The sequence below is a fragment of the Coregonus lavaretus genome (genome assembly GCF_964263955.1).
Source record: "Coregonus lavaretus genome assembly, chromosome: 19".
In the NCBI taxonomy this organism is placed as follows: domain Eukaryota; kingdom Metazoa; phylum Chordata; class Actinopteri; order Salmoniformes; family Salmonidae; genus Coregonus; species Coregonus lavaretus.
In genome coordinates, this window is record NC_140006.1 from 7,216,636 (window position 1) to 7,238,234 (window position 21,599).

The following is a 21,599-nucleotide window of genomic DNA, read 5'->3' on the forward strand; positions in this document are numbered from 1 at the left end:
TAAATAAGCATGCCCCATTCAAAAAATTCAGAACTAAGAACAGATATAGCCCCTGGTTCTCCTCAGACTTGACTGCCCTTGACCAGCACAAAAACATCCTGTGGCGTACTGCATTGGCATCGAATAGCCCCCGCGATATGCAACTTTTCAGGGAAGTTAGGAACCAATATACACAAGCAGTTAGGAAAGCGAAGGCTAGCTATTTCAAAACAGAAATGTGCATCCTGTAGCACTAACTCCAAAAAGTTTTGGGACACTGTAAAGTCCATGGAGAATAAGAGCACCTCCTCCCAGCTGCCCACTGCACTGAGGCTAGGAAACACTATCACCACCGATAAATCTACAATAATTGAGAATTTCAAAGCATTTTGCTACGGCTGGCCATGCTTTCCACCTGGCTACCACTACCCCGGCCACCAGCTCTGCACCCTCCCCCGACTCTTTTCTCTGTGTATATCAATGTCGCTCTTGCTGCTGGTGACTCTCAGATCCACCTCTACGCAGACGACACCATTTTGTATACATCTGGCCCTTCATTGGACACTGTGTTAACAAACCTCCAAATGAGCTTCAATGCCATACAACACTCCTTCCGTAGCCTCCAACTGCTCTTAAACACTAGTAAAACTAAATGCATGCTCTTCAATCGAACGCTGCTGGCACCCGCCCACCCGACTAGAATCACTACTCTCGACGGGTCTGACCTAGAGTATGTGGACAACTACAAATACCTAGGTGTCTGGTTAGACTGTAAACTCTCCTTCCAGACTCACATTCAGCATCTCCAATCCAAAGTGAAATCTAGAATCGGCTGATGTAGTTAGATGTAGTCTATCACAGTGCCATCCGTTTTGTCACCAAAGCCCCATATACTACCCACCACTGTGACCTGTACGCTCTTGTTGGCTGGTCCTCACTACATATTCGTAGCCAAACCCACTGGCTCCAGGCCATATATAAAATCACTGCTAGGCAAATCTCCGCCTTATCTTAGCTCATTAGTCACCATAGCAACACCCACCCGTAGTATGCGCTCCAGCAGGTATATCTCACTGGTCATCCCCAAAGCCAACACCTCCTTTGGCTGCCATTCCTTCCAGTTCTCTGCTGCCAATGACTGGAACGAACTACAAAAATCTCTGAAGCTGGAGACTTATATCCCTCACTATCTTTAAGCATCAGTTGTCAGAGCAGCTTACCGATCACTGCACCTGTACACAGCCCTTCAGAAATTAGCCCACTCAACTACCTCATCCCCATATTGTTATTTATTTTGCTCATTTGCACCCCAGTATCTCTATTTGCACATCATCTCTTGCACATCTATCATTCCAGTGTTAATACTAATTGTAATTATTTTGCACTATGGCCTATTTATTGCCTTACCTCCATAACTTACTACATTTGCACAAACTGTATATATACTGACTTTATGTTTTGTTTTACCCCATATGTATCTGTGTTGTTGTTTTTAAATCGCACTGCTTTGCTTTATCTTGGCCAGGTTGCAGTTGTAAATGAGAACTTGTTCTCAACTGGCTTACCTGGTTAAATAAAGGTTAAAAAAAAGAAAAGAAAAAAAAAAAACCTATGTAGGCACCTGAGCTGAGCCAAAGGGAGCGCAAACTGGCTCTAACCAGAATAGAAAGAGGAGTGGGAGGCCCCGGTGCCCAACTGAGCAAGAGGACAAATACATTAGTGTCTAGCTTGAGAAACAAATGTCTCACAGGTCCTCAACTGGCAGCTTCCTTAAATAGTACGCGCAAAACACCAGTCAACGTCAACAGTGAAGAGGCGACTCCGGGATGCTGACCTTCTAGGCAGAGTTGCAAAGAAACGCCATATCTCAGACTGCCCATCTTAATCTTTTATTGGCCAGTCTGAGATATGGCTGACATAAGTAATTTTCCAACAATTGTTTATTTCACATATAATTTTACGCCTTTTCTATAGGATTGAGGTCAGGGCTTTGTGATGGCCACTCCAATACCTTGACTTTGTTGTCCTTAAGCCATTTTGCCACAACTTTGGAAGTATGCTTGGGGTCATTGTCCATTTGGAAGACCCATTTGCGACCAAGCTTTAACTTCCTGACTGATATCTTGAGATGTTGCTTCAATATATCCACATAATTTTCCTTCCTCATGATGCCATCTATTTTGTGAAGTGCACCAGTCCCTCCTGCAGCAAAGCACCCCCACAGCATGATGCTGCCACCCCCGTGCTTCACGGTTGGGATGGTGTTCTTCGGCTTGCAAGCAGCCCCCTTTTTCCTACAAACATAACGATGGTCATTATGGCCAAACAGTTCTATTTTTGTTTCATCAGATGAGAGGACATTTCTCCAAAAAGTACGATCTTTGTCCCCATGTGCAGTTGCAATGCGTAGTCTGGCTTTTTTATGGCGGTTTTGGAGCCGTGGCTTCTTCCTTGCTGAGCGGCCTTTCAGGTTATGTCGATATAGGACTCGTTTTACTGTGGATACAAAGAGGCACTGAGTTTGAAGTTAGGCCTTGAAATACATCCATAGGTACACCTCCAATTGACTCAAATGATGTCAATTAGCCTATCAGAAGCTTCTAAAGCCATGACATCATTTTCTGGTATTTTCCAAGCTGTTTAAAGGCACAGTCAACTTAGTGTATGTAAACTTCTGACCCACTGGAATTGTGATACAGTGAATTATAAGTGAAATAATCTGTCTGTAAACAATTGTTGGAAAAATTACTTGTGTCATGCAAAGTAGATGTCCTAACCGAGTTGCCAAAACTATAGTTTGTTAAAAATAAATTTGTGGAGTGGTTGAAAAATGAGTTTTAATGACTCCAACCTAAGTGTATGTAAACTTCCGACTTCAACTGTATGTATGTGTATGTATATATATATATATATATCTATTGGTGAGCGACTACTGTTTAATGTCTGCCACACTTACTTCTTGATGTCCTTGCTGCTACAACTACCACCACCAGACTACTGCCAGTCTTACTTCTTGATGTCCTTGCTGCCGGCCCAGTATCCTCCGATGGCCACCGTCCCCACAGCCATGAGGAAGATGATGACCATGTTGTAGTCCAGGAAGGGCTCGCTGGGGGCGTACATGGCCACCTCTCGGCTCTGTCCAAACGTCTGCAGGGGACAGGAACATGGCATTTGGGTCAATTGATTGATATTTGTTAGTTAAGTTAGTTACAAACATGAAGTTTGTTTGAACAGGGTCACATACAGGAGGATACAACATACCAACCGTGGCAGATAGAAATGTCATAAATAGAACTGACCTGGTACATTACCCTCAATGTTTACTCTACAAGTCAGAGGTATCTCTGATCTATAGGATATATTTGTAACTGAACATTGCACAACCCAACGTTGTGCCCTGGTGAACAGTGTTGATGTAGCCTGGTCCCAGATCTGTTTGTGCCATCATTCTACTCCTTGACACTCCTTGTCATCCCAAACAAGCATGATGGCCAAAACAGACTGGTACCCAGGCTAATATTGGTTGGTCTCTCCTCTCACCTTACTGATGTCCAGCATGTCAGTGTAGCTGAGCAGCGCCACAGGGATGTCAATCTCCTCATACTGAGTCTTGTTTCCTGCTGGTGGGGTCTGTGATAGGAAAAACAGAAATGAATTAGCAAATACTGTACAGAACAGAAAGCCTTTCGGAAATCTACTAGGACAGACGATGACCTACAGTCACCTCCAAAATAATTGGCACTCTTGATAAAGATGAGCAAAAAATACAGTATAAAATAAATAATACTGCGCTATATTGTATGCTAAAATTATATTATTTTATACTAATACAATTGCTCAGAGAAATATATTTTGTTTAACAATTAATACCCCAAAAAAAAATAGGTGTCAAAATTATTGGCAGCCCTATTTTTAATACTCCGGCACCCTCCCGTTGCAAGGATACCGGGACTGAGTCTTTTTCTAAAATATTTCATGAGATTGGAGAACACATGGGGAGGGATCTTAGACCATTCCTTCATACATAATCTTTACAGATCCTTGATATCCTTCAGTCTGCGCTTATGGACTGCCCTCTTCCATTTAAACCACAGATTTAACATCAGGTTCAAGTCCGGAGACTGAGATGGCCATTGCAAAATGTTGATTTTGTGGTCAATTAACCATTTCATTGTGGATTTTGAAGTGTGCTTGGGGTTATTGATCCACAAGTTTCAGCCTCCTGGCAGAGGCAGCCAGGTTTTTGGCTAAAATGTCCTGGTACTTGGTAGAGTTCCTGATGCCATTGACCTTAACAAGGGCCCCAGGACCAGTGGAAGCAAAACAGCCCCATTACATCAAAAGATCCTCCACCATATTTTACAGTAGGTATGAGGTTCTTTCCTGCATCCTTATTTTGATGCCAAACCCACCACTGGTGTGCATGGCCAAAGAGATCTATGTTCAGGTCATCTGACCATAGCACCGGTTCCAATCCAAGTGTCAATTCCATTTAGCAAACTCCAGGCGTTTACATTTGTTGGTTGCTCTCAATAAAGGCTATTTTTCTGGCAACCCTTCCAAAAAGCCTATTGGCATGGAGGTGGCGTCTAATTGTAGATTTGATTTTGAGACTTAATGAAGATGCGACCAAGTTCTGTAATTCTCCAACTTTGGCCCTTGGATTTTTCGTTGACTCCCAAACCATCTTCACTTTGCGTAGGGACACTTGCGTCCAATCCAAGGCAAGTTTACCACTGTTCCAGTGGTTTTAAACTTCTTAATTGTTGCCCTAATAGTGGTAAGTGGTATATTTGTTTGTTTCTTATTAGCAATTTTTGTTGTACCCATTGCCTGATTTATGAAAGTGAACAACCATTTGTCTCTTCTTTGCATTTTCTCACGGGGATGGATGACATACAGTGGGGGAAAAAAGTATTTACCGTAATTTTCGGACTATAAGCCGCGCCTTTTTTCCCATTTTTCGACCCTGCGGCTTATATAACGGTGCGGCTAATCTATGGATTTTTACAGCTAACGGCCACTAGAAGACCTCCTAAATCTATGGATTTTACAGGTTACAGTCCACCAACTTTAACTCTATGGGCTCTATGACCGGTCCGCGCCCCCCACCTTTAAGCGGCGGGCTCCAGCAGGAAAAGCTGGAGGCCGGAAAATCAAAAGTAACAGTCAGTATATGGTGTGGCCACCAGCTGCATTAAGTACTGCAGTGCATCTCCTCCTCATGGACTGCATCAGATTTGCCAGTTCTTGCTGTGAGATGTTACCCCACTCTTCCACCAAGGCACCTGCAAGTTCCCGGACATTTCTGGGGGGTATGGCCCTAGCCCTCACCCTCCGATCCAACAGGTCCCAGACGTGCTCAATGGGATTGAGATCCGGGCTCTTCGCTGGCCATGGCAGAACACTGACATTCCTGTCTTGCAGGAAATCACGCACACAATGAGCAGTATGGCTGGTGGCATTGTCATGCTGGAGGGTCATGTCAGGATGAGCCTGCAGGAAGGGTACCACGTGAGGGAGGAGGATGTCTTCCCTGTAACGCACAGCGTTGAGATTGCCTGCAATGACAACAAGCTCAGTCCGATGATGCTGTGACACACCGCCCCAGACCATGACGGACCCTGCACCTCCAAATCAATCCCGCTCCAGAGTACAGGCCTCGGTGTAACGCTCATTCCTTCGACGATAAACGCCAATCCGACCATCACCCCTGGTGAGACAAAACCACGACTCGTCAGTGAAAAGCACTTTTTGCTAGTCCTGTCTGGTCCAGCGACGGTGGGTTTGTGCCCATAGGCAACGTTGTTGCCGGTGATGTCTGGTGAAGACCTGCCATACAACAGGCCTACAAGCCCTCAGTCCAGCCTCTCTCAGCCTATTGCGGACAGTCTGAGCACTGATGGAGGGATTGTGCGTTCCTGGTGTAACTCGGGTAGTTGTTGTTGCCATCCTGTACCTGTCCCGCAGGTGTGATGTTCGGATGTACCGATCCTGTGCAGGTGTTGTTACACGTGGTCTGCCACTGCGAGGACGATCAGCTGTCCGTCCTGTCTCCCTGTAGTGCTGTCTTAGGCGTCTCACAGAATGGACATTGCAATTTATTGCCCTGGCCACATCTGCAGTCCTCATGTTTCCTTGCAGCATGCCTAAGGCACGTTCACGCAGATGAGCAGGGACCCTGGGCATCTTTCTTTTGGTGTTTTTCAGAGTCAGTAGAAATGCCTCTTTAGTGTCCTAAGTTTTCATAACTGTGACCTTAATTGCCTACCGTCTGTAAGCTGTTAGTGTCTTAACGACCATTCCACAGGTGCATGGGAAACAGTGTTTAAACCGTTTACAATGAAGATCTGTGAAGTTATTTGGATTTCTACTAATTATCTTTAAAAGACTAGGTCCAGAAAAAAGGGACGTTTCTTTTTTTGCTGAGTTTACATGCGTGTTACCATTTGCCTGTCTCTCATGGTGATGGATGACATACGTTGTACATGCGTTACCTCATTTTTATACCCCCAGTGAACCGGGAAGGCATGGAAGGCCACAATACAGTACAAACAGAGATTACATTTTTATAAAGTAGAATATTATAGCAGATTTAATTTTGTTTGATTTAATTTATAAGAATCTTTAGGGGTGCCAATAAAATCTATTTCTCTGAGCAATTGTATTACTATAATAAAATATTATATATTTTTTTGTTGCATACAATATAGCTCAGTATTTATATTATTTATTTATACAGTCTTTTTTGCTCATCTTTATCAAGGGTGCCAATAATTTGTGGTGACTGTATATAACCTGAATACTAAGGTGTGTCCCAATGCTCTTATTCTGCTCCTCTCCTTCCAAGCCAATTAGAACTGCAGTAGTGAAGTTCAAAGGGAACAGGCCAGCTAGCTAAAGCACATAGACAAGTCTGGAACCACAAGGCTAATATGATAGGACTTGACTCCTACCAGCCTGTTTACTGAATGATATGGTTTGAATCTTACCAGCCTGTCTATGCTATGAGTTGTCTCTTACCAGCTTGTCTTTGCTGAATAATATGATTTCACTCTTACCAGCCTGTCTTTGCTGAACAATATGAGTTGACTCTTACCAGCTTGTCTTTGCTGAATAATATGATTTCACTCTTACCAGCCTGTCTTTGCTAAATAATGAGTTGACTCTTACCAGCCTGTCTTTGCTGAATGATATGACCAGTAATGTAGTGGTAAACGCTGATTGCCATTCGCTGTATGTAAAGTAGAGCTCCCTATACTTTCAATGCCTTTTTTTGCAAAAGGTGGGTAAACGCTTGTGCAGAATAAATGGTTTTACCCTCCACTACACCCTTGGATATGACTCTTACCAGCCTCTTTGAAGAATTATATGGTTTGACTCTTACCAGCCTGTCTTTGCTGATGATGAGCAGGCCTTTAGCTCCGTTAAGCTGGGCCAGGCGGACCTTCTCATAGAAAGTGCAGTTCCCCCTCATTACCATGGGGATACGATTGGGGAAGCCCCCCACGGGGACGTCCGACGAGGAACACAGGGCTGACGGTGTCAGGTCATAGATCTGGAGATGGGACTGGAGACAAAGGATAGGTTAATAATGGGTGCCGCTCGCAATATTTCATCATGCACACACATCAGTATTCTGATGAACTTGTCAGGGCAGCTGTATTTTGAGATTATCCACCAGAGAGCACACACACAAATGTTTGTCCAACATTGCTCAAGAAGTGACAATGACTTAGTAGTCATAAGTTAGGTTAGGTTACTCCACCACTTACTGCTTTGTTGAGGTCCAGAGGTAGACGAGCCCACTGGGAGTTGAAGAAGATGCAGTAATCTTTTCCTTTGCTCTGGCCTTTGTTTCTGAAATGGGCCATGCCATATTCCCCCACAACCTGGCATGAGAGAATGAAAATGTATAACAGATAGTGTCTTAAAGAGGGGTGAGAGCAACAAACATAGATGTGACAGAACAACTTGTTTCATAGACTGGCCTAGGATAAAGTAATCATTCTACCGAGTGGCGCAGTGGTCTAAGGCACTGCATCGCAGTGCTAGCTGTGCCACTAGAGATCCTGATTCGAATCCAGGCTCTGTCGTAGCCGGCCGCGACCGGGAGACCCATGGGGCGGCACACAATTTGCCCAGCGTCGTCCAGGTTAGGGGAGGGAATGGCCGGCAGGGATGTAGCTCAGTTGGTAGAGCATGGCGTTTGCAACGCCAGGGTTGTGGGTTTGTTTCCCACAGGGGGCCAGTATAAAAAAGAATGTATGCACTCACTAACTGTAAGTCGCTCTGGATAAGAGCTTCTGCTAAATGACTAAAATGTACCCCCCTTACCCCACCCCAAAGAAGAAAAAAAAAAGAAAAAAAAAAAATATATATATATATACACAGTGGGGAAAATAAGTATTTAGTCAGCCACCAATTGTGCAAGTTCTCCCACTTAAAAAGACGAGAGAGGCCTGTAATTTTCATCATAGGTACACGACAACTATGACAGACAAATTGAGGAAAAAAAATCCAGAAAATCACATTGTAGGATTTTTAATGAATTTATTTGCAAATTATGGTGGAAAATAAGTATTTGGTCACCTACAAACAAGCAAGATTTCTGGCTCTCACAGACCTGTAACTTCTTCTTTAAGAGGCTCCTCTGTCCTCCACTCGTTACCTGTATTAATGGCACCTGTTTGAACTTGTTATCAGTATAAAAGACACCTGTCCACAACCTCAAACAGTCACACTCCAAACTCCACTATGGCCAAGACCAAAGAGCTGTCAAAGGACACCAGAAACAAAATTGTAGACCTGCACCAGGCTGGGAAGACTGAATCTGCAATAGGTAAGCAGCTTGGTTTGAATAAATCAACTGTGGGAGCAATTTTTAGGAAATGGAAGACATACAAGACCACTGATAATCTCCCTCGATCTGGGGCTCCACGCAGGATCTCACCCCGTGGGGTCAAAATGATCACAAGAAAGGTGAGCAAAAATCTCAAAACCACACAGGGGGACCTAGTGAATGACCTGCAGAGAGCTGGGACCAAAGTAGCAAAGCCTACCATCAGTAACACACTACGCCGCCAGGGTTTCAAATCCTGCAGTGCCAGATGTACTGGCTTAAGCAGGGGGACACATGTCCAGGCCCATCTGAAGTTTGCTATAGTGCATTTGGATGATCCAGAAGAGGATTGGGAGAATGTCATATGGTCAGATGAAACCAAAATAGAACTTTTTGGTAAAAACTCAACTCGTCGTGTTTGGAGGACAAAGAATGCTGAGTTGCATCCAAAGAACACCATACCTACTGTGACGCATGGGGGTGGAAACATCATGCTTTGGAGCTGTTTTTCTGCAAAGGGACCAGGACGACTGATCCGTGTAAAGGAAAGAATGAATGGGGCCATGTATCGTGAGATTTTGAGTGAAAACCTCCTTCCATCAGCAAGGGCATTGAAGATGAAATGTGGCTGGGTCTTTCAGCATGACAATGATCCCAAACACACCGCCCGGGCAACGAAGGAGTGGCTTCGTAAGCAGCATTTCAAGGTCCTGGAGTGGCCTAGCCAGTCTCCAGATCTCAACCCCATAGAAAATCTTTGGAGGGAGTTGAAAGTCCGTGTTGCCCAGCGACAGCCCCAAAACATCACTGCTCTAGAGGAGATCTGCATGGAGGACTGGGCCAAAATACCAGCAACAGTGTGTGAAAACCTTGTGAAGACTTACAGAAAACGTTTGACCTGTGTCATTGCCAACAAAGGGTATATAACAAAGTATTGAGAAACTTTTGTTATTGACCAAATACTTATTTTCCACCATAATTTGCAAATAAATTCATAAAAAATCCTACAATGTGATTTTCTGGAATTTTTTTCCTCATTTTGTCTGTCATAGTTGACGTGTACCTATGGTGAAAATTACAGGCCTCTCTCATCTTTTTAAGTGGGAGAACTTGCACAATTGGTGGCTGACTAAATACTTTTTTTCCCCACTGTATATATATATATATATATATATATATATATATATATATATATATATATAGTAAAGTGGTTGTCCCACTGGCTATCATAAGGTGAATGCACCAATTTGTATGTCGCTCTGGATAAGAGCGTCTGCTAAATGACGAAAATGAAATGAATGACGCTCAGTCTGAACCAGTGGAGGCTGCTGAGGGGAGGATGGCTCATTCCAGACATTATTATGAGCCGTCCTCCCCTCAGCAACCCCCACTGATCTGAACATTAACACCCATCTCGTGGTACGGTTTTGGAAGCAAAAGGACCGTATCCTTCATAGCTCAGTTGGTAGAGCATGGCGTTTGCAATGCCAGGGTTGTGGGTTCGTTTCCCATGGGGAACCAGTATGGGAAAAAAAAAAATGTATGCACTCACTAACTGTAAGTCGCTCTGGATAAGAGCGTCTGCTAAATGACTAAAATGTAAATGTAATATAAGCAAGACATTTTTTTTTAAACTACAGGTTAAATTGATACACACTTTTATAGGGTTAGTGTTCCCACGCGGCCATATCTCCATGTTACAGCGCGTTTACGGAAGACAGACAGAAGACAGAGGGACCACCTGTGCTAATTAGCTATCTAGCATGTTCCGAACACCTGGGTAACAGAAGAAGCGGTTTTAACACTGTACAATAAGTGTATATTTTGCATTTGGCAAATTATTTCGATGTGATATTAAAGTAAAGGGCTTTATGTTTCTAGAACGGTATCGCAATTGAGAATCGATTGACGTTTAGATGGAGTATTTGGCTGTTTTGGCTGCCAGAGCCAGTCTACCTCTGAAAATAACAAGGTCATTGGACCTTAAAGTGGCAATCAGCATTAGAAACAATAACAAAGGTGATCCCCGCCCCTGTTTCGGTAAAATGCTGATGGCTAGGGCTGGAGAAATGTAACCACCCTCAAATTCATAGACAGACCTTGTACATTTCAGGTAAAATAACAGCCCAATGTTTATTTCCCAGGACAAATTAGCTAGCAACAGCAAGTTGTTAGCTAAATTGCCATACATGTTTAATGCTTTTCGACCTGTCCCCAAGTTAATATAGTTGGTTCAGAGTTCGTTTTGATATTTCAACCTGCGTGTCCTTGATCGCGTCTGGTGTGGGGGGAAAAAATCTACATGCACGCTGACAATATTTGGTAGGCGCAAAGCGATGCGGTACAGAGCTAGATTTGGCCTTTGCAAGCATCTGGAGGCTCCGCAATTGCGTCAAACCCTCCGTATGGCGCCTCCGGTTCGCATTTCCAGATCAAGCATAAACTAGCTTTAAGACTGGCCACACTAACGTTAACTGTGGGTGCAATATTGCATATTTCCACCACCAGTTTACGTTAGCTAACTAGCTTTACTCTTATGCACAAGTTTAGCTAGACAATTTCCCAAACTGATAATACCCGCAAAAACGATATGAGAGGCGTCTAAACGTTTAGGAAATTAATCTTAAACCACCGCGATACTTTAAAAAAAGGATCAAAGTCATGTTACATAAGGATTTACAGACTATGTCTTGCAGATAGGCCCTAGCTAGGAATATTCTTAGCTCCCTACTGACTGTACTCAATCGTTGGTGATCTCCGCAAGCTAACAGTTTTGTATGAGAGCACGCAAGCTAATTACCTCAACAACAAAGTACAAGTACTGACTGTTTAGATAAGCCACATTATCTTGGGTGAATAGACATGAGACCAATCTCACCTGTTTTATGAGAAAAACTGCCCAAACCAGGCTTCGCGAAGCCTTCATGTTGCCAAGCTTGTTGTTGTCTCCCCATTAACCGCACTGCTCGGGTCCGGTTGTCACACAATTATGGCTAAACCCCGCCTATTTCTAAAAAGTATCTTCTTAAAATCTGATTTTAAACTTAACCTTAACTACCCTTCTAACCTTAAATTAAGACACAAAAGCTCATTTTAGTTTTCATGAACTTTTACGATACCCACTGCTCAGCACACACATTGCTGCCACCAGCTGTTTTGCCAGCTCCCGCCCATATTATCCAATGCGTTTGTCATTGGTTAATTTGGATCCAGCGCCGAGGTACATACATTTTGATTGGATTACATGGATGTCAATTAAATTATTGCGATAAAATCCAGAGGTTTTCTGTCAGCATACTAGCTAAAGATGTGATTTACAATATATTGAGGCCTTAAAAACGGTCTAAATATAGGCAAAATGTTATTGAATGTATATAGAACCAACTTGAAACAGCTGAGAGAAATAGATTATTTTAGCTTTTTCCGGGTCAGAGGTTAGAGTTCGAAAGGCGTGGCTGGAACAGGTTAAAAATGGCGGTGAGTCAGTCGTATCTTCCATAAACTTTTCTAAAACGTCTTTAGCTATTTATTGTCTATTTTATGTTATTTACTTAGCAATTGAAAATACGTGTCTCTTTCAATCTAGCTACAGTTTTCTGGTAACAAGCAAGTGCAAGAAAGAGCAGAGTAGAGATATTTGATAGCGTGCTGTTTAGACTGCATCGTGTTGTCAATGAAACCCACAAAGAAAAGAAAATAATCCACTCACTTGAATATATCACTTGAAACCCTGTTAGGACGTTGCAGAAGACGACAATATATTCAGCAAAACGTGCAACATAAGAAAATGCCGTATAGACATCATAAAAAAAAAACCATAAGCATCAATTTAAGGCACTGCATCGCAGTGCTAGCTGTGCCACTAGAGATCCTGGTTCGAATCCAGGCTCTGTCGTAGCCGGGCGCGACCGGGAGACCCATGGGGCGGCGCACAATTGGCCCAGCGTCGTCCAGGGTAGGGGAGGGAATGGCCGGCAGGGATGTAGCTCAGTTGGTAGAGCATGGCATTTGTAATGCCAGGGTTGTGGGTTCGATTCCAGTATATAAAAATGTATGCACTCACTAACTGTAAGTCGCTCTGGATAAGAGCGTCTGCTAAATGACTAAAAATGTAAAAAAATGGGCGGCAGGTAGCTTAGTGGTTAAGAGCATTGTGCCAGTAACCTGGTTCTAATCCCCAAGCCGACTAGGTGAACAATCTGTCGATGTGCCCTTGAGCAAGGCACTTAACCCTAATTGCTTCTGTAAATCGCTCTGGATAACAGCGTCTGCTAAATATATAAAAAATAAAATATATGAACTCAAGCTGTCTGAGAATGATGGGCATCTACTACAAAACAGGGCAGTTCAGACAGGCGGCAGGAGGTTGCGGAAGATTTGGTGAAGGCTTTTATACTGAACAAAAAATGTAAAGTTTTGGTCCCATGTTTCATGAGCTGAAATAAAAAATCCCAGAAATGTTTAATACGCACAAAAAGCTTATTTCTGAAATGTTGTGCACAAATTTGTTTACATCCCTGTTAGGCAGTGCTTGACTTGGGATGGAAGAAGTGCAGGAGCTGTCTTTTTCCAAATCGGTCCATTAGACTATGTTAACTGAAATTCACAAATTACATTATGCTAGAGACCTCTGATTATTCACTGTTAATGGTTTATACAAGTTTTCCATGACTTCATAACCTCATTTTCATGACTTATTATTATAGCCTACATGAAAAAGTAAGCATTATTGGCACTGGAAAGCTGCTGTGTCTGATCCCATGTAAACCTACCACCTCCTGCTGTGGTTGTGCCCTTGATCAAGGCATTTAGCCCCCCACATAAACTCAGCAAAAAAAGAAACCTCCTCACTGTCAACTGTGTTTATTTTCAGCAAACTTAACATGTGTAAATATTTGTATGAACATAACAAGATTCAACAACTGAGACATAAACTGAACAAGTTCCACAGACATGTGACAAAAGTAACAGTCAGTATCTGGTGTGGCCACCAGCTGCATTAAGTACTGCAGTGCATCTCCTCCTCATGGACTGCACCAGATTTGCCAGTTCTTGCTGTGAGATGTTACCCCACTCTTCCACCAAGGCACCTGCAAGTTCCCAGACATTTCTGGGGGGAATGGCCCAAGCCCTCACCCTCCGATCCAACAGGTCCCAGACGTGCTCAATGGGATTGAGATCCTGGCTCTTCGCTGGCCATGGCAGAACACTGACATTCCTGTCTTGCAGGAAATCACGCACAGAACGAGCAGTATGGCTGGTGGCATTGTCATGCTGGAGGGTCATGTCAGGATGAGCCTGCAGGAAGGGTACCACATGAGGGAGGAGGATGTCTTCCCTGTAACGCACAGCGTTGAGATTGCCTGCAATGACAACAAGCTCAGTCTGATGATGCTGTGACACACCGCCCCAGACCATGACGGACCCTCAACCTCCAAATCAATCCCGCCCCAGAGTACAGGCCTTGGTGTAACGCTCATTCCTTCGACGATAAACGCGAATCCGACCATCACCCCTGGTGAGACAAAACCGCGACTCGTCAGTGAAGAGCACTTTTTGCTAGTCCTGTCTGGTCCAGCGACAGTGGGTTTGTGCCCATAGGCAATGTTGTTGCTGGTGATGTCTGGTGAGGACCTGCCTTACAACAGGCCTACAAGCCCTCAGTCTAGCCTCTCTCAGCCTATTGTGGACAGTCTGAGCACTGATGGAGGGATTGTGCGTTCCTGGTGTAACTCAGGCAGTTGTTGTTGCCATCCTGTACCTGTCCCGCAGGTGTGATGTTCGGATGTACCGATCCTGTGCAGGTGTTGTTACACATGGTCTGCCACTGCGAGGACGATCAGCTGTCCGTCCTGTCTCCCTGTAGCGCTGTCTTAGGCGTCTCACAGTACGGACATTGCAATTTATTGCCCTGGCCACATCTGCAGTCCTCATGTTTCCTTGCAGCATGCCTAAGGCACGTTCACGCAGATGAGCAGGGACCCTGGGCATCTTTCTTTTGGTGTTTTTCAGAGTCAGTAGAAAGGCCTCTTTAGTGTCCTAAGTTTTCATAACTGACCTTAATTGCCTACCGTCTGTAAGCTGTTAGTGTCTTAACGACCGTTCCACAGGTGCATGTTCATTAATTGTTTATGGTTCATTGAACAAGCATGGGAAACAGTGTTTAAACCCTTTACAATGAAGATCTGTGAAGTTATTTGGATTTTTACGAATTATCTTTGAAAGACAGGGTCCTGAAAAAGGGATGTTTCTTTTTTGCTGAGTTTAGAACTGCACTGTTAGTCACGTGGTCAACCCTCCATCTAGAGAGCTCCAGGGTGTGCAGGCTTTTTCAACATTACAACCAAATACTTTTGTCTTTATAAAATGATTCCCTCATTCAATAAATCAGGGATCAAATGGATACGGTAGGCTACTTCAAAGCAAGGTATCTCACTAGACATGTTTATATATATAAGGCTAAAATATTCATGTTTTGGGGGAGATCTATGCACAGCAAGATATTTGTCAATTAGGCTATTATAATATTTTTCATGTTGCAATTACATTGCTACTGTTTAATAGAGAAGAATCCCAGCTTTCCAACGGTGCAGATTTATTTAGGCTCTACAGTGCCGGTGGAAAGGCGACAACGAAATGAATGCTTAGTTAGCTATAGTTACCTAGCCTGATAACTGCTACTAGTTATCTTTTGAATTGGTGATCTAGTTAGTCTCTGTCTCTATTTTATACCTACTGCTGAAATGTCTCGCTCTCTCTCCTCGGGCAACGGCCCACTCGCACTGGCACACACGCAGCAACACAGACCTGCACTGAAGGGTAATTCCGATAATGGCTGATATGTCATTTTTTAAATTGATTGATCATATTTAAAAGTGTGCTTTCATGAATTACATAAACAACAATTATGAAACTCATTTCCATGACTTTTCATGCCCGTACAAACCCTAATTTGACCATTTGGAACAGCGCACCATGCCATTCAGGCTGGCACATTTTCAATCTGGGCGATCTGGAACAGCCTACTGTCACTCACAGGTTCACAGACTAGCGGCAAATAAACTTGAACAAAGCAGAATCAAGAAATGAATGCCCGCTCTCCATTGCTATTCAATGAAGATCCCGCATTCATTTAGCTTTGATCAACCTTTTTTGGCCTTGGTGTCTGCATCTGGGGCCAGTGATAGGCTACTTTGTTTTTTATAGAGGAGCCGGTATGCAATAAAAGGCCACTCTAAAATGTGCAGTTTTGTCACACAACACAATGCCACAGATGTTTCAGGTTTTGAGGGAGTGTGCAATTGTTAAGAGCTGTTGCCAGATAATTTAATGTTCATTTATCTCCCCGGACTATTTGCATTGACCCCCCCTTTTTTTTTATGCTGCTGCTACTCACTGTTTATTATCTATGAATAGTCATTTTACCCCTACCTCCTACATGTACATATCACCTCGACTAACCTGTACCCCCATACACCTTGTTATTGTCATTTTATTGTAACTTTTTTATTTTTTTAACTTTAGTTTATTTAGTAAATATTTTCTTAACTCTTATTTTTCTGCATTCAACTGCATTGTTGGTTAAGGGCTTGTAAGTAACCATCTCACGGTAAGGTCTACACCAGTTGTATTTGAGCATGTGACAAATACAATTTGATTTGATAAGCTGCCTCCAACGTCGTTTTAGAGAATTTGGCAATATGTCCAACCGGCCTCACAACCGCAGACCATGTGTAACCACGCCAGCCCAGGACCTCCACATCCGGCTTATTAACCTGCGGGATCTTCCGAGACTAGCCACTAGGAACGCTGATGAACATGTGGGTTTGCACAACCAAAGAATTTCTGCACAAAATGTCAGAAACCGCCTCTGGGAAGCTCATCTGCATGCTCGTCGACCTCATCCGGGTCTTGACCTGACTGCAGTTCAGCGTCGTAACCGACTTCAGTGGGCAAATGCTCATCTTCGATGTCCACTGGCACGCTGGAGAAGTGTGCTCTTCACGGATGAATCCCGGGCAGACAGCGTGTATGGCATTGTGTGGGCGAGCGGTTTGCTGATGTCAACTTTGTGAACAGAGTGCCCCATGGTGGAGGTGGGGTTATGGTATGGGCAGACATAAGCTACGGACAACGAACACAATTGAATTTTATCGATGGCAATTTGAATGCACATAGAGACTGTGACGAGATCCTGATAGCCGCCTTCATGTTTCAGCATGATAATGCACGGCCCCATGTCGCAAGGATTTGTACACAATTCCTGGAAGCTGAAAATGTCCCAGTTCTTCCATGGCCTGCATACTCAACAGACATGTCACCCATTGAGCATGTTTTGAGATGCTCTGGATCGACGTGTAAGACAGTGTGGTCCAGTTCCCACCAATATCCAGCGACTTCGCACAGCCATCGAAGAGGAGTGGGGCAATATTCCACAGGCCACAATCAACAGCCTGATCAACTCTATGCGAAGGAGATGTTTCGCGCTGCATGAGGCAAATGGTGGTCACACCAGATACTGACTGGTTTTCTGATCCACGCCCCTACTTTTTTTTAATGGTATCTGTGACCAACAGATGCATATCGGTATTCCCAGTCATGTGAAATCCATAGATTAGGGCCTAATGAATTTATTTCAATTGACTGATTTCCTTAACAGTTTCTAACCCCAAACTATAAAACTGCTGAACAATTAATCAAATGGCCACCCGGACTATTTACAGCTGATACTCGCTGTTTATTATCTATGCATAGTCACTTTACCCCTACCTACATGTACAAATTACCTCGACTAACCTATACCCCCGCACGTTGACTCTGTATTTTTTTTACTTTCGTTTATTTAGTAAATATTTTCTTAACACTATTTCTTGAACTGCATTGTTGGTTTAGGGCTTGTAAGTAAGCATTTCACGGTGAGGTCTACACCTGTTGTATTCGGCGCATGTGACAAATACAATTTGATTGTGGGGCCCCCCACCTCGCCCCCTTCTTGACATTAATTTCCTGCAATACTACACATTTTGCCATGGGGCGTAGAGAAAATAACCAGATTTCCAGCTAACCTTTTTTATGCGAGTAAAGTACATGTTGGATAAAAAATGTCATGACAGGCCTAAAGGAAATAGCTAATTTGTCGGTAAACTTTCCAAATGTCAACAAAACAAAATACTCTAGACAAGGTGGGATCTTTTTTTGTCAGTAAAATTAATTATTCGCGAAATGCCGGTGGAAACGCTTTTATGTACAAATATTTATATAATAACCATCATATCGAAGTAAACTTGGATGAGCTTATGCACTCAAAAAGTATTTAGACCTACTGGAAACAGGTTATTTTGACTTGAAATTATTATTGCAGATTTACTTAATTTACTTGTGTTATTCAAACATCATTGAATTGAGAAATAATCATTAAAAATTATTGTCAGATTGACAAAATGTATTTAAGTATTCATGTATCTAACATAACTGGGTCAAATAACTCTAAAATTAATAAATTACTCCTTTCCAATAAATATTGAGGGTCTTATTCTGGTGACATGATGATAGATGCTTGGCTGCCAGCTGTTGGCTAGAGTGCACGTGCCAATACCAGAATGTGCACGATCGCTTTTTAAAGCAATTTTTTTTGTGACAAAACCATCAGTAGAGTAGAAAAACTTTAAGTTTTTATTCGGTACATGAGAATTTAACCACAAAAGTTATTTTTATGTGCACTACGTCATCACACACAGCCTTTTATCTGCTACAAGTCAATTTGATGGAAAATGTGCATATTGTTTTTAATGCAGATTTTAGAATATTCACATAAAAATCTGATGCCAATTGGATGGAGACTTAGCTAATGTTGTAGTTTTTACGTTTTCTGCAATTCTACACATGTTGCCATGGGGTGGAGAGAAATTGTTGCAATTTTATAACACATTTCGTGCAATTCTACTCCTTTTGCCATGGGGCAGAGATTTTTTTTGCAGTTTTACAGCTAATTTCCTGCAATTCTACACATGTAATGACTTATGCCATGTTAATATGATATTTGATTGAGAATGACTAACAAAATTAATGGTGGCCCCCTGGAGGTCAGGGCCCCTGAGCATGTGCCCTGCATGCCTGTTGGTATTCGTTGATGATTACTACAAGTTTAGATAGCTGGCTAGACTAACTACCAATCAAGAAATTGTTAGCTGACATGGCTAATTAATTCAGTGACTGACATAACAAGAGAAACTAATCATGCACAACCACATTTTTTCATTGCTCCTGGTGTTTTTTGGTCGGGGCTTCCTAGCGGCCAGGGGCCCTAAGCGACCGCTTATGCCTGGAACCGGCCCTGCATAAACTTATCCAAAACCACCTAAGTTACCCTCCACTATCTGTTCTCTAGTTCTTACAAATTTAAAATAGGTGTCTTTCAATCTAGTTACAGTATTCTGACCACTACTAGCGAGAGATGGAGTGGGTTGAGATCTTTGTTAGCGTGAGGTGCAAATTTGTGATTGATTCATAGCAGCGTGCTAAATAAATGTCATGCCATGTTTGTAGTGCAGTTCTCCCCACCTCAATCTTTAGACTACATTTGAGATAAACCGCACAACCTAGATGTTTTCTGTTAAAAATCCATCCAGTCCTCATCTCCTTCCCGTCATCTGCTCTGATTTGGAAAGGACTTGACAGGTGAAAACAATATGGTGGAACTCAACTTTGATTGGCTGGCTGTTCCCTGGTCAATGCTTTCAGATCAGTGCAATGAAGGAGAGGAGGCGAGGGGAGGACGAACCCCTTACCATGGCCTATACCAGGGAAGAATCTCTATTGCATTTCTTTGATTCCTCGCGTTGGATGAGAAGTTCGGAGGGCAGGGACCTCTGCCTGTGATTAGGCCATAGGGTTCAATCTCAGCCCAATCCTAAATTATACTAAATGTTTTCCTTTCAGGACAGAAACCAGGACAGAAACAAGGAAGGAGAGAAGAAGAAGAAGGAGAGTATCTTTGACCTGTCAAAGTACATTGATAAACAAATCCGTGTGAAGTTTCAGGGAGGACGAGAGGGTAGGCCTAAATCACAGTTTTTACCTTTTGATCAAGCTATTGAAAAGAAAGTGAAGATAACATTTTACTTAGTCCGCTTCATTACTATGTGAAACATGAAAAAAATAATACAGTGACAGGCTTTCAGAAGAGAACACTGACAAACTTTTGCCTGTCTGGAAATGCTGTTCCATGACAGGCCACAGTCCTCATCTTCTTCTGTAGTGTTCTTCTCCATGATTCCATTCAATATAATAATCCTAATTTATTTGTCTCAGCCAGTGGAGTTCTGAAGGGGTTTGACCCCCTGTTGAACCTGGTATTGGATAGCACCATCGAGTACTTGCGGGGTATGTAGCAGAAACTAAGACTTGATTGTATGATCTCATATCACTTCTACAGAATTGAAAATGCACTCCTGGGTTGGTGAGGAGACTGTTGCCCACAGACTTAAATGGAACACATATCTGTGATGTAGCCCCTCAGTATAAAAAAATTGACAATGAAACCAAAAGGTCATATAATTTGCTAATTTTATAAAGAAGGTTGTGCTGGGTCATTCATGGTGAAGTTGCACATACTGTCAATGACCTCTGGCCTGTTATGTCACTTCCTTCTGTTGTTTCCAGATCCTGACGACCAGTTCAAGCTGACCGAGGACACGCGGCAGCTGGGCCTGGTGGTTTGTAGAGGGACGTCCGTGGTGCTCATCTGTCCTCAGGACGGCATGGAAGCCATCCCCAACCCCTTCATCCAGCAGCAGGACGGATAGTCGGCCAGCCTCGTTCTCTAGGATGACCTTACAGTAGTCCAATTCCTGGTGTGTATGTCAATTGTATTTCCTTGATTCCTTGCATCCTCTACTTGCCTCCTCCTCAAAATGCATTGGAGGAGAAGATCAGAGGAGAGGAACCTAAGATCTACTCTAATGTGCTTTGAGAAGGAGGGAGGATGTGAGGATTCAATGAAATATTATTGCGGTTATTATGAAAAAAATATATATACAAATAAAAAAAATGGATGCACTCACTAACTGTAAGTCGCTCTGGATAAGAACGTCTGCTAAATTACTAAAATGTAAATGTAAAATGTTAACTCCTATGCTCCCCTGTCCCATCTCCCCAAGGTGTACTTCATGTTTACTCTCACCATCAGCCCCACACATCTTTGAGTCCCTATAATCAGGAAAATAATTTTGTTGTAATTTAATTGGTGTTGCCAACCTGAATATTGATCTAGCAGGGAATGGTGTGATAGCATGTGTTTTGTTTATAAATGAAGAATGGTGATTTAAATGTTCTTTTTTTTGTTGGGGGAAGTTTTTCTGACTGCAGAAAACATTTTTGCTCTGATGGTAAACACTGAAAATGGTTTTATTACTTTTTACTACTGTTTTCCCAGTCAGGCCAGGATTGAACGATATGGCATATTATGTTTTTGCATTCCAAATGTAATAAATTGACTATTTTCTTTATTGACGTGTCTTCTGTGTTTTGCATTGCCTTTGAGCCTCAATGGAACTGGAGTAAATAATTGTGATTAAAGACAGACCCATACATGTGCCAAGATGTCCAAGTTGTGGAAAACATAATGTAATGTGTTTTAAAAGTGATGAAAATGTGACATGTTGCAATTGTGGTGGGAACCATGAAGCCACAGCTTTGGAATGCTTGACAAGGGTGAAGGAGAATGAGGTGGCCAAAGTCAGGGCTGTCCAGAGCATTTCATATGCTGCTGCTGTTA

General features: G+C 42.8%; 2 protein-coding genes across 4 annotated transcripts in view; one reads left to right on the top strand and one right to left on the bottom strand.

Annotated features, from left to right (window-relative positions):
• The window catches only part of LOC311146856 (signal peptide peptidase-like 2B), a 47,317-nt gene extending 35,339 nt beyond the window's left edge, over nucleotides 1–11,978 (bottom strand). For all 3 annotated transcript variants that reach the window (XR_014614717.1, XM_084183464.1, XM_084183463.1), the window contains exons 1-5: nucleotides 11,703–11,978; nucleotides 7,758–7,874; nucleotides 7,370–7,552; nucleotides 3,523–3,612; nucleotides 2,990–3,129 (exon numbers count right to left, since the gene is read on the bottom strand). Coding sequence is in view for 2 of the 3 variants with exons in the window: in XM_084183464.1 (XP_084039590.1) it covers nucleotides 2,990–3,129; nucleotides 3,523–3,612; nucleotides 7,370–7,552; nucleotides 7,758–7,874; nucleotides 11,703–11,750 (578 nt within the window). In the remaining variant the exon portion in view is untranslated. The remainder of the gene's footprint in view (nucleotides 1–2,989; nucleotides 3,130–3,522; nucleotides 3,613–7,369; nucleotides 7,553–7,757; nucleotides 7,875–11,702) is intronic.
• Nucleotides 11,979–12,260: 282 nt separating this feature from the next.
• LOC311146205 (U6 snRNA-associated Sm-like protein LSm7) lies at nucleotides 12,261–21,330 on the top strand. The gene is made up of 4 exons (XM_084182711.1): nucleotides 12,261–12,301; nucleotides 19,763–19,877; nucleotides 20,135–20,206; nucleotides 20,486–21,330. The coding sequence occupies exons 1-4, from the start codon at nucleotides 12,296–12,298 to the stop codon at nucleotides 20,626–20,628; spliced, it is 336 nt and encodes a 111-aa protein (XP_084038837.1). The 5' UTR covers nucleotides 12,261–12,295; the 3' UTR covers nucleotides 20,629–21,330.
• The last annotated feature ends 269 nt before the right edge of the window (nucleotides 21,331–21,599 follow it).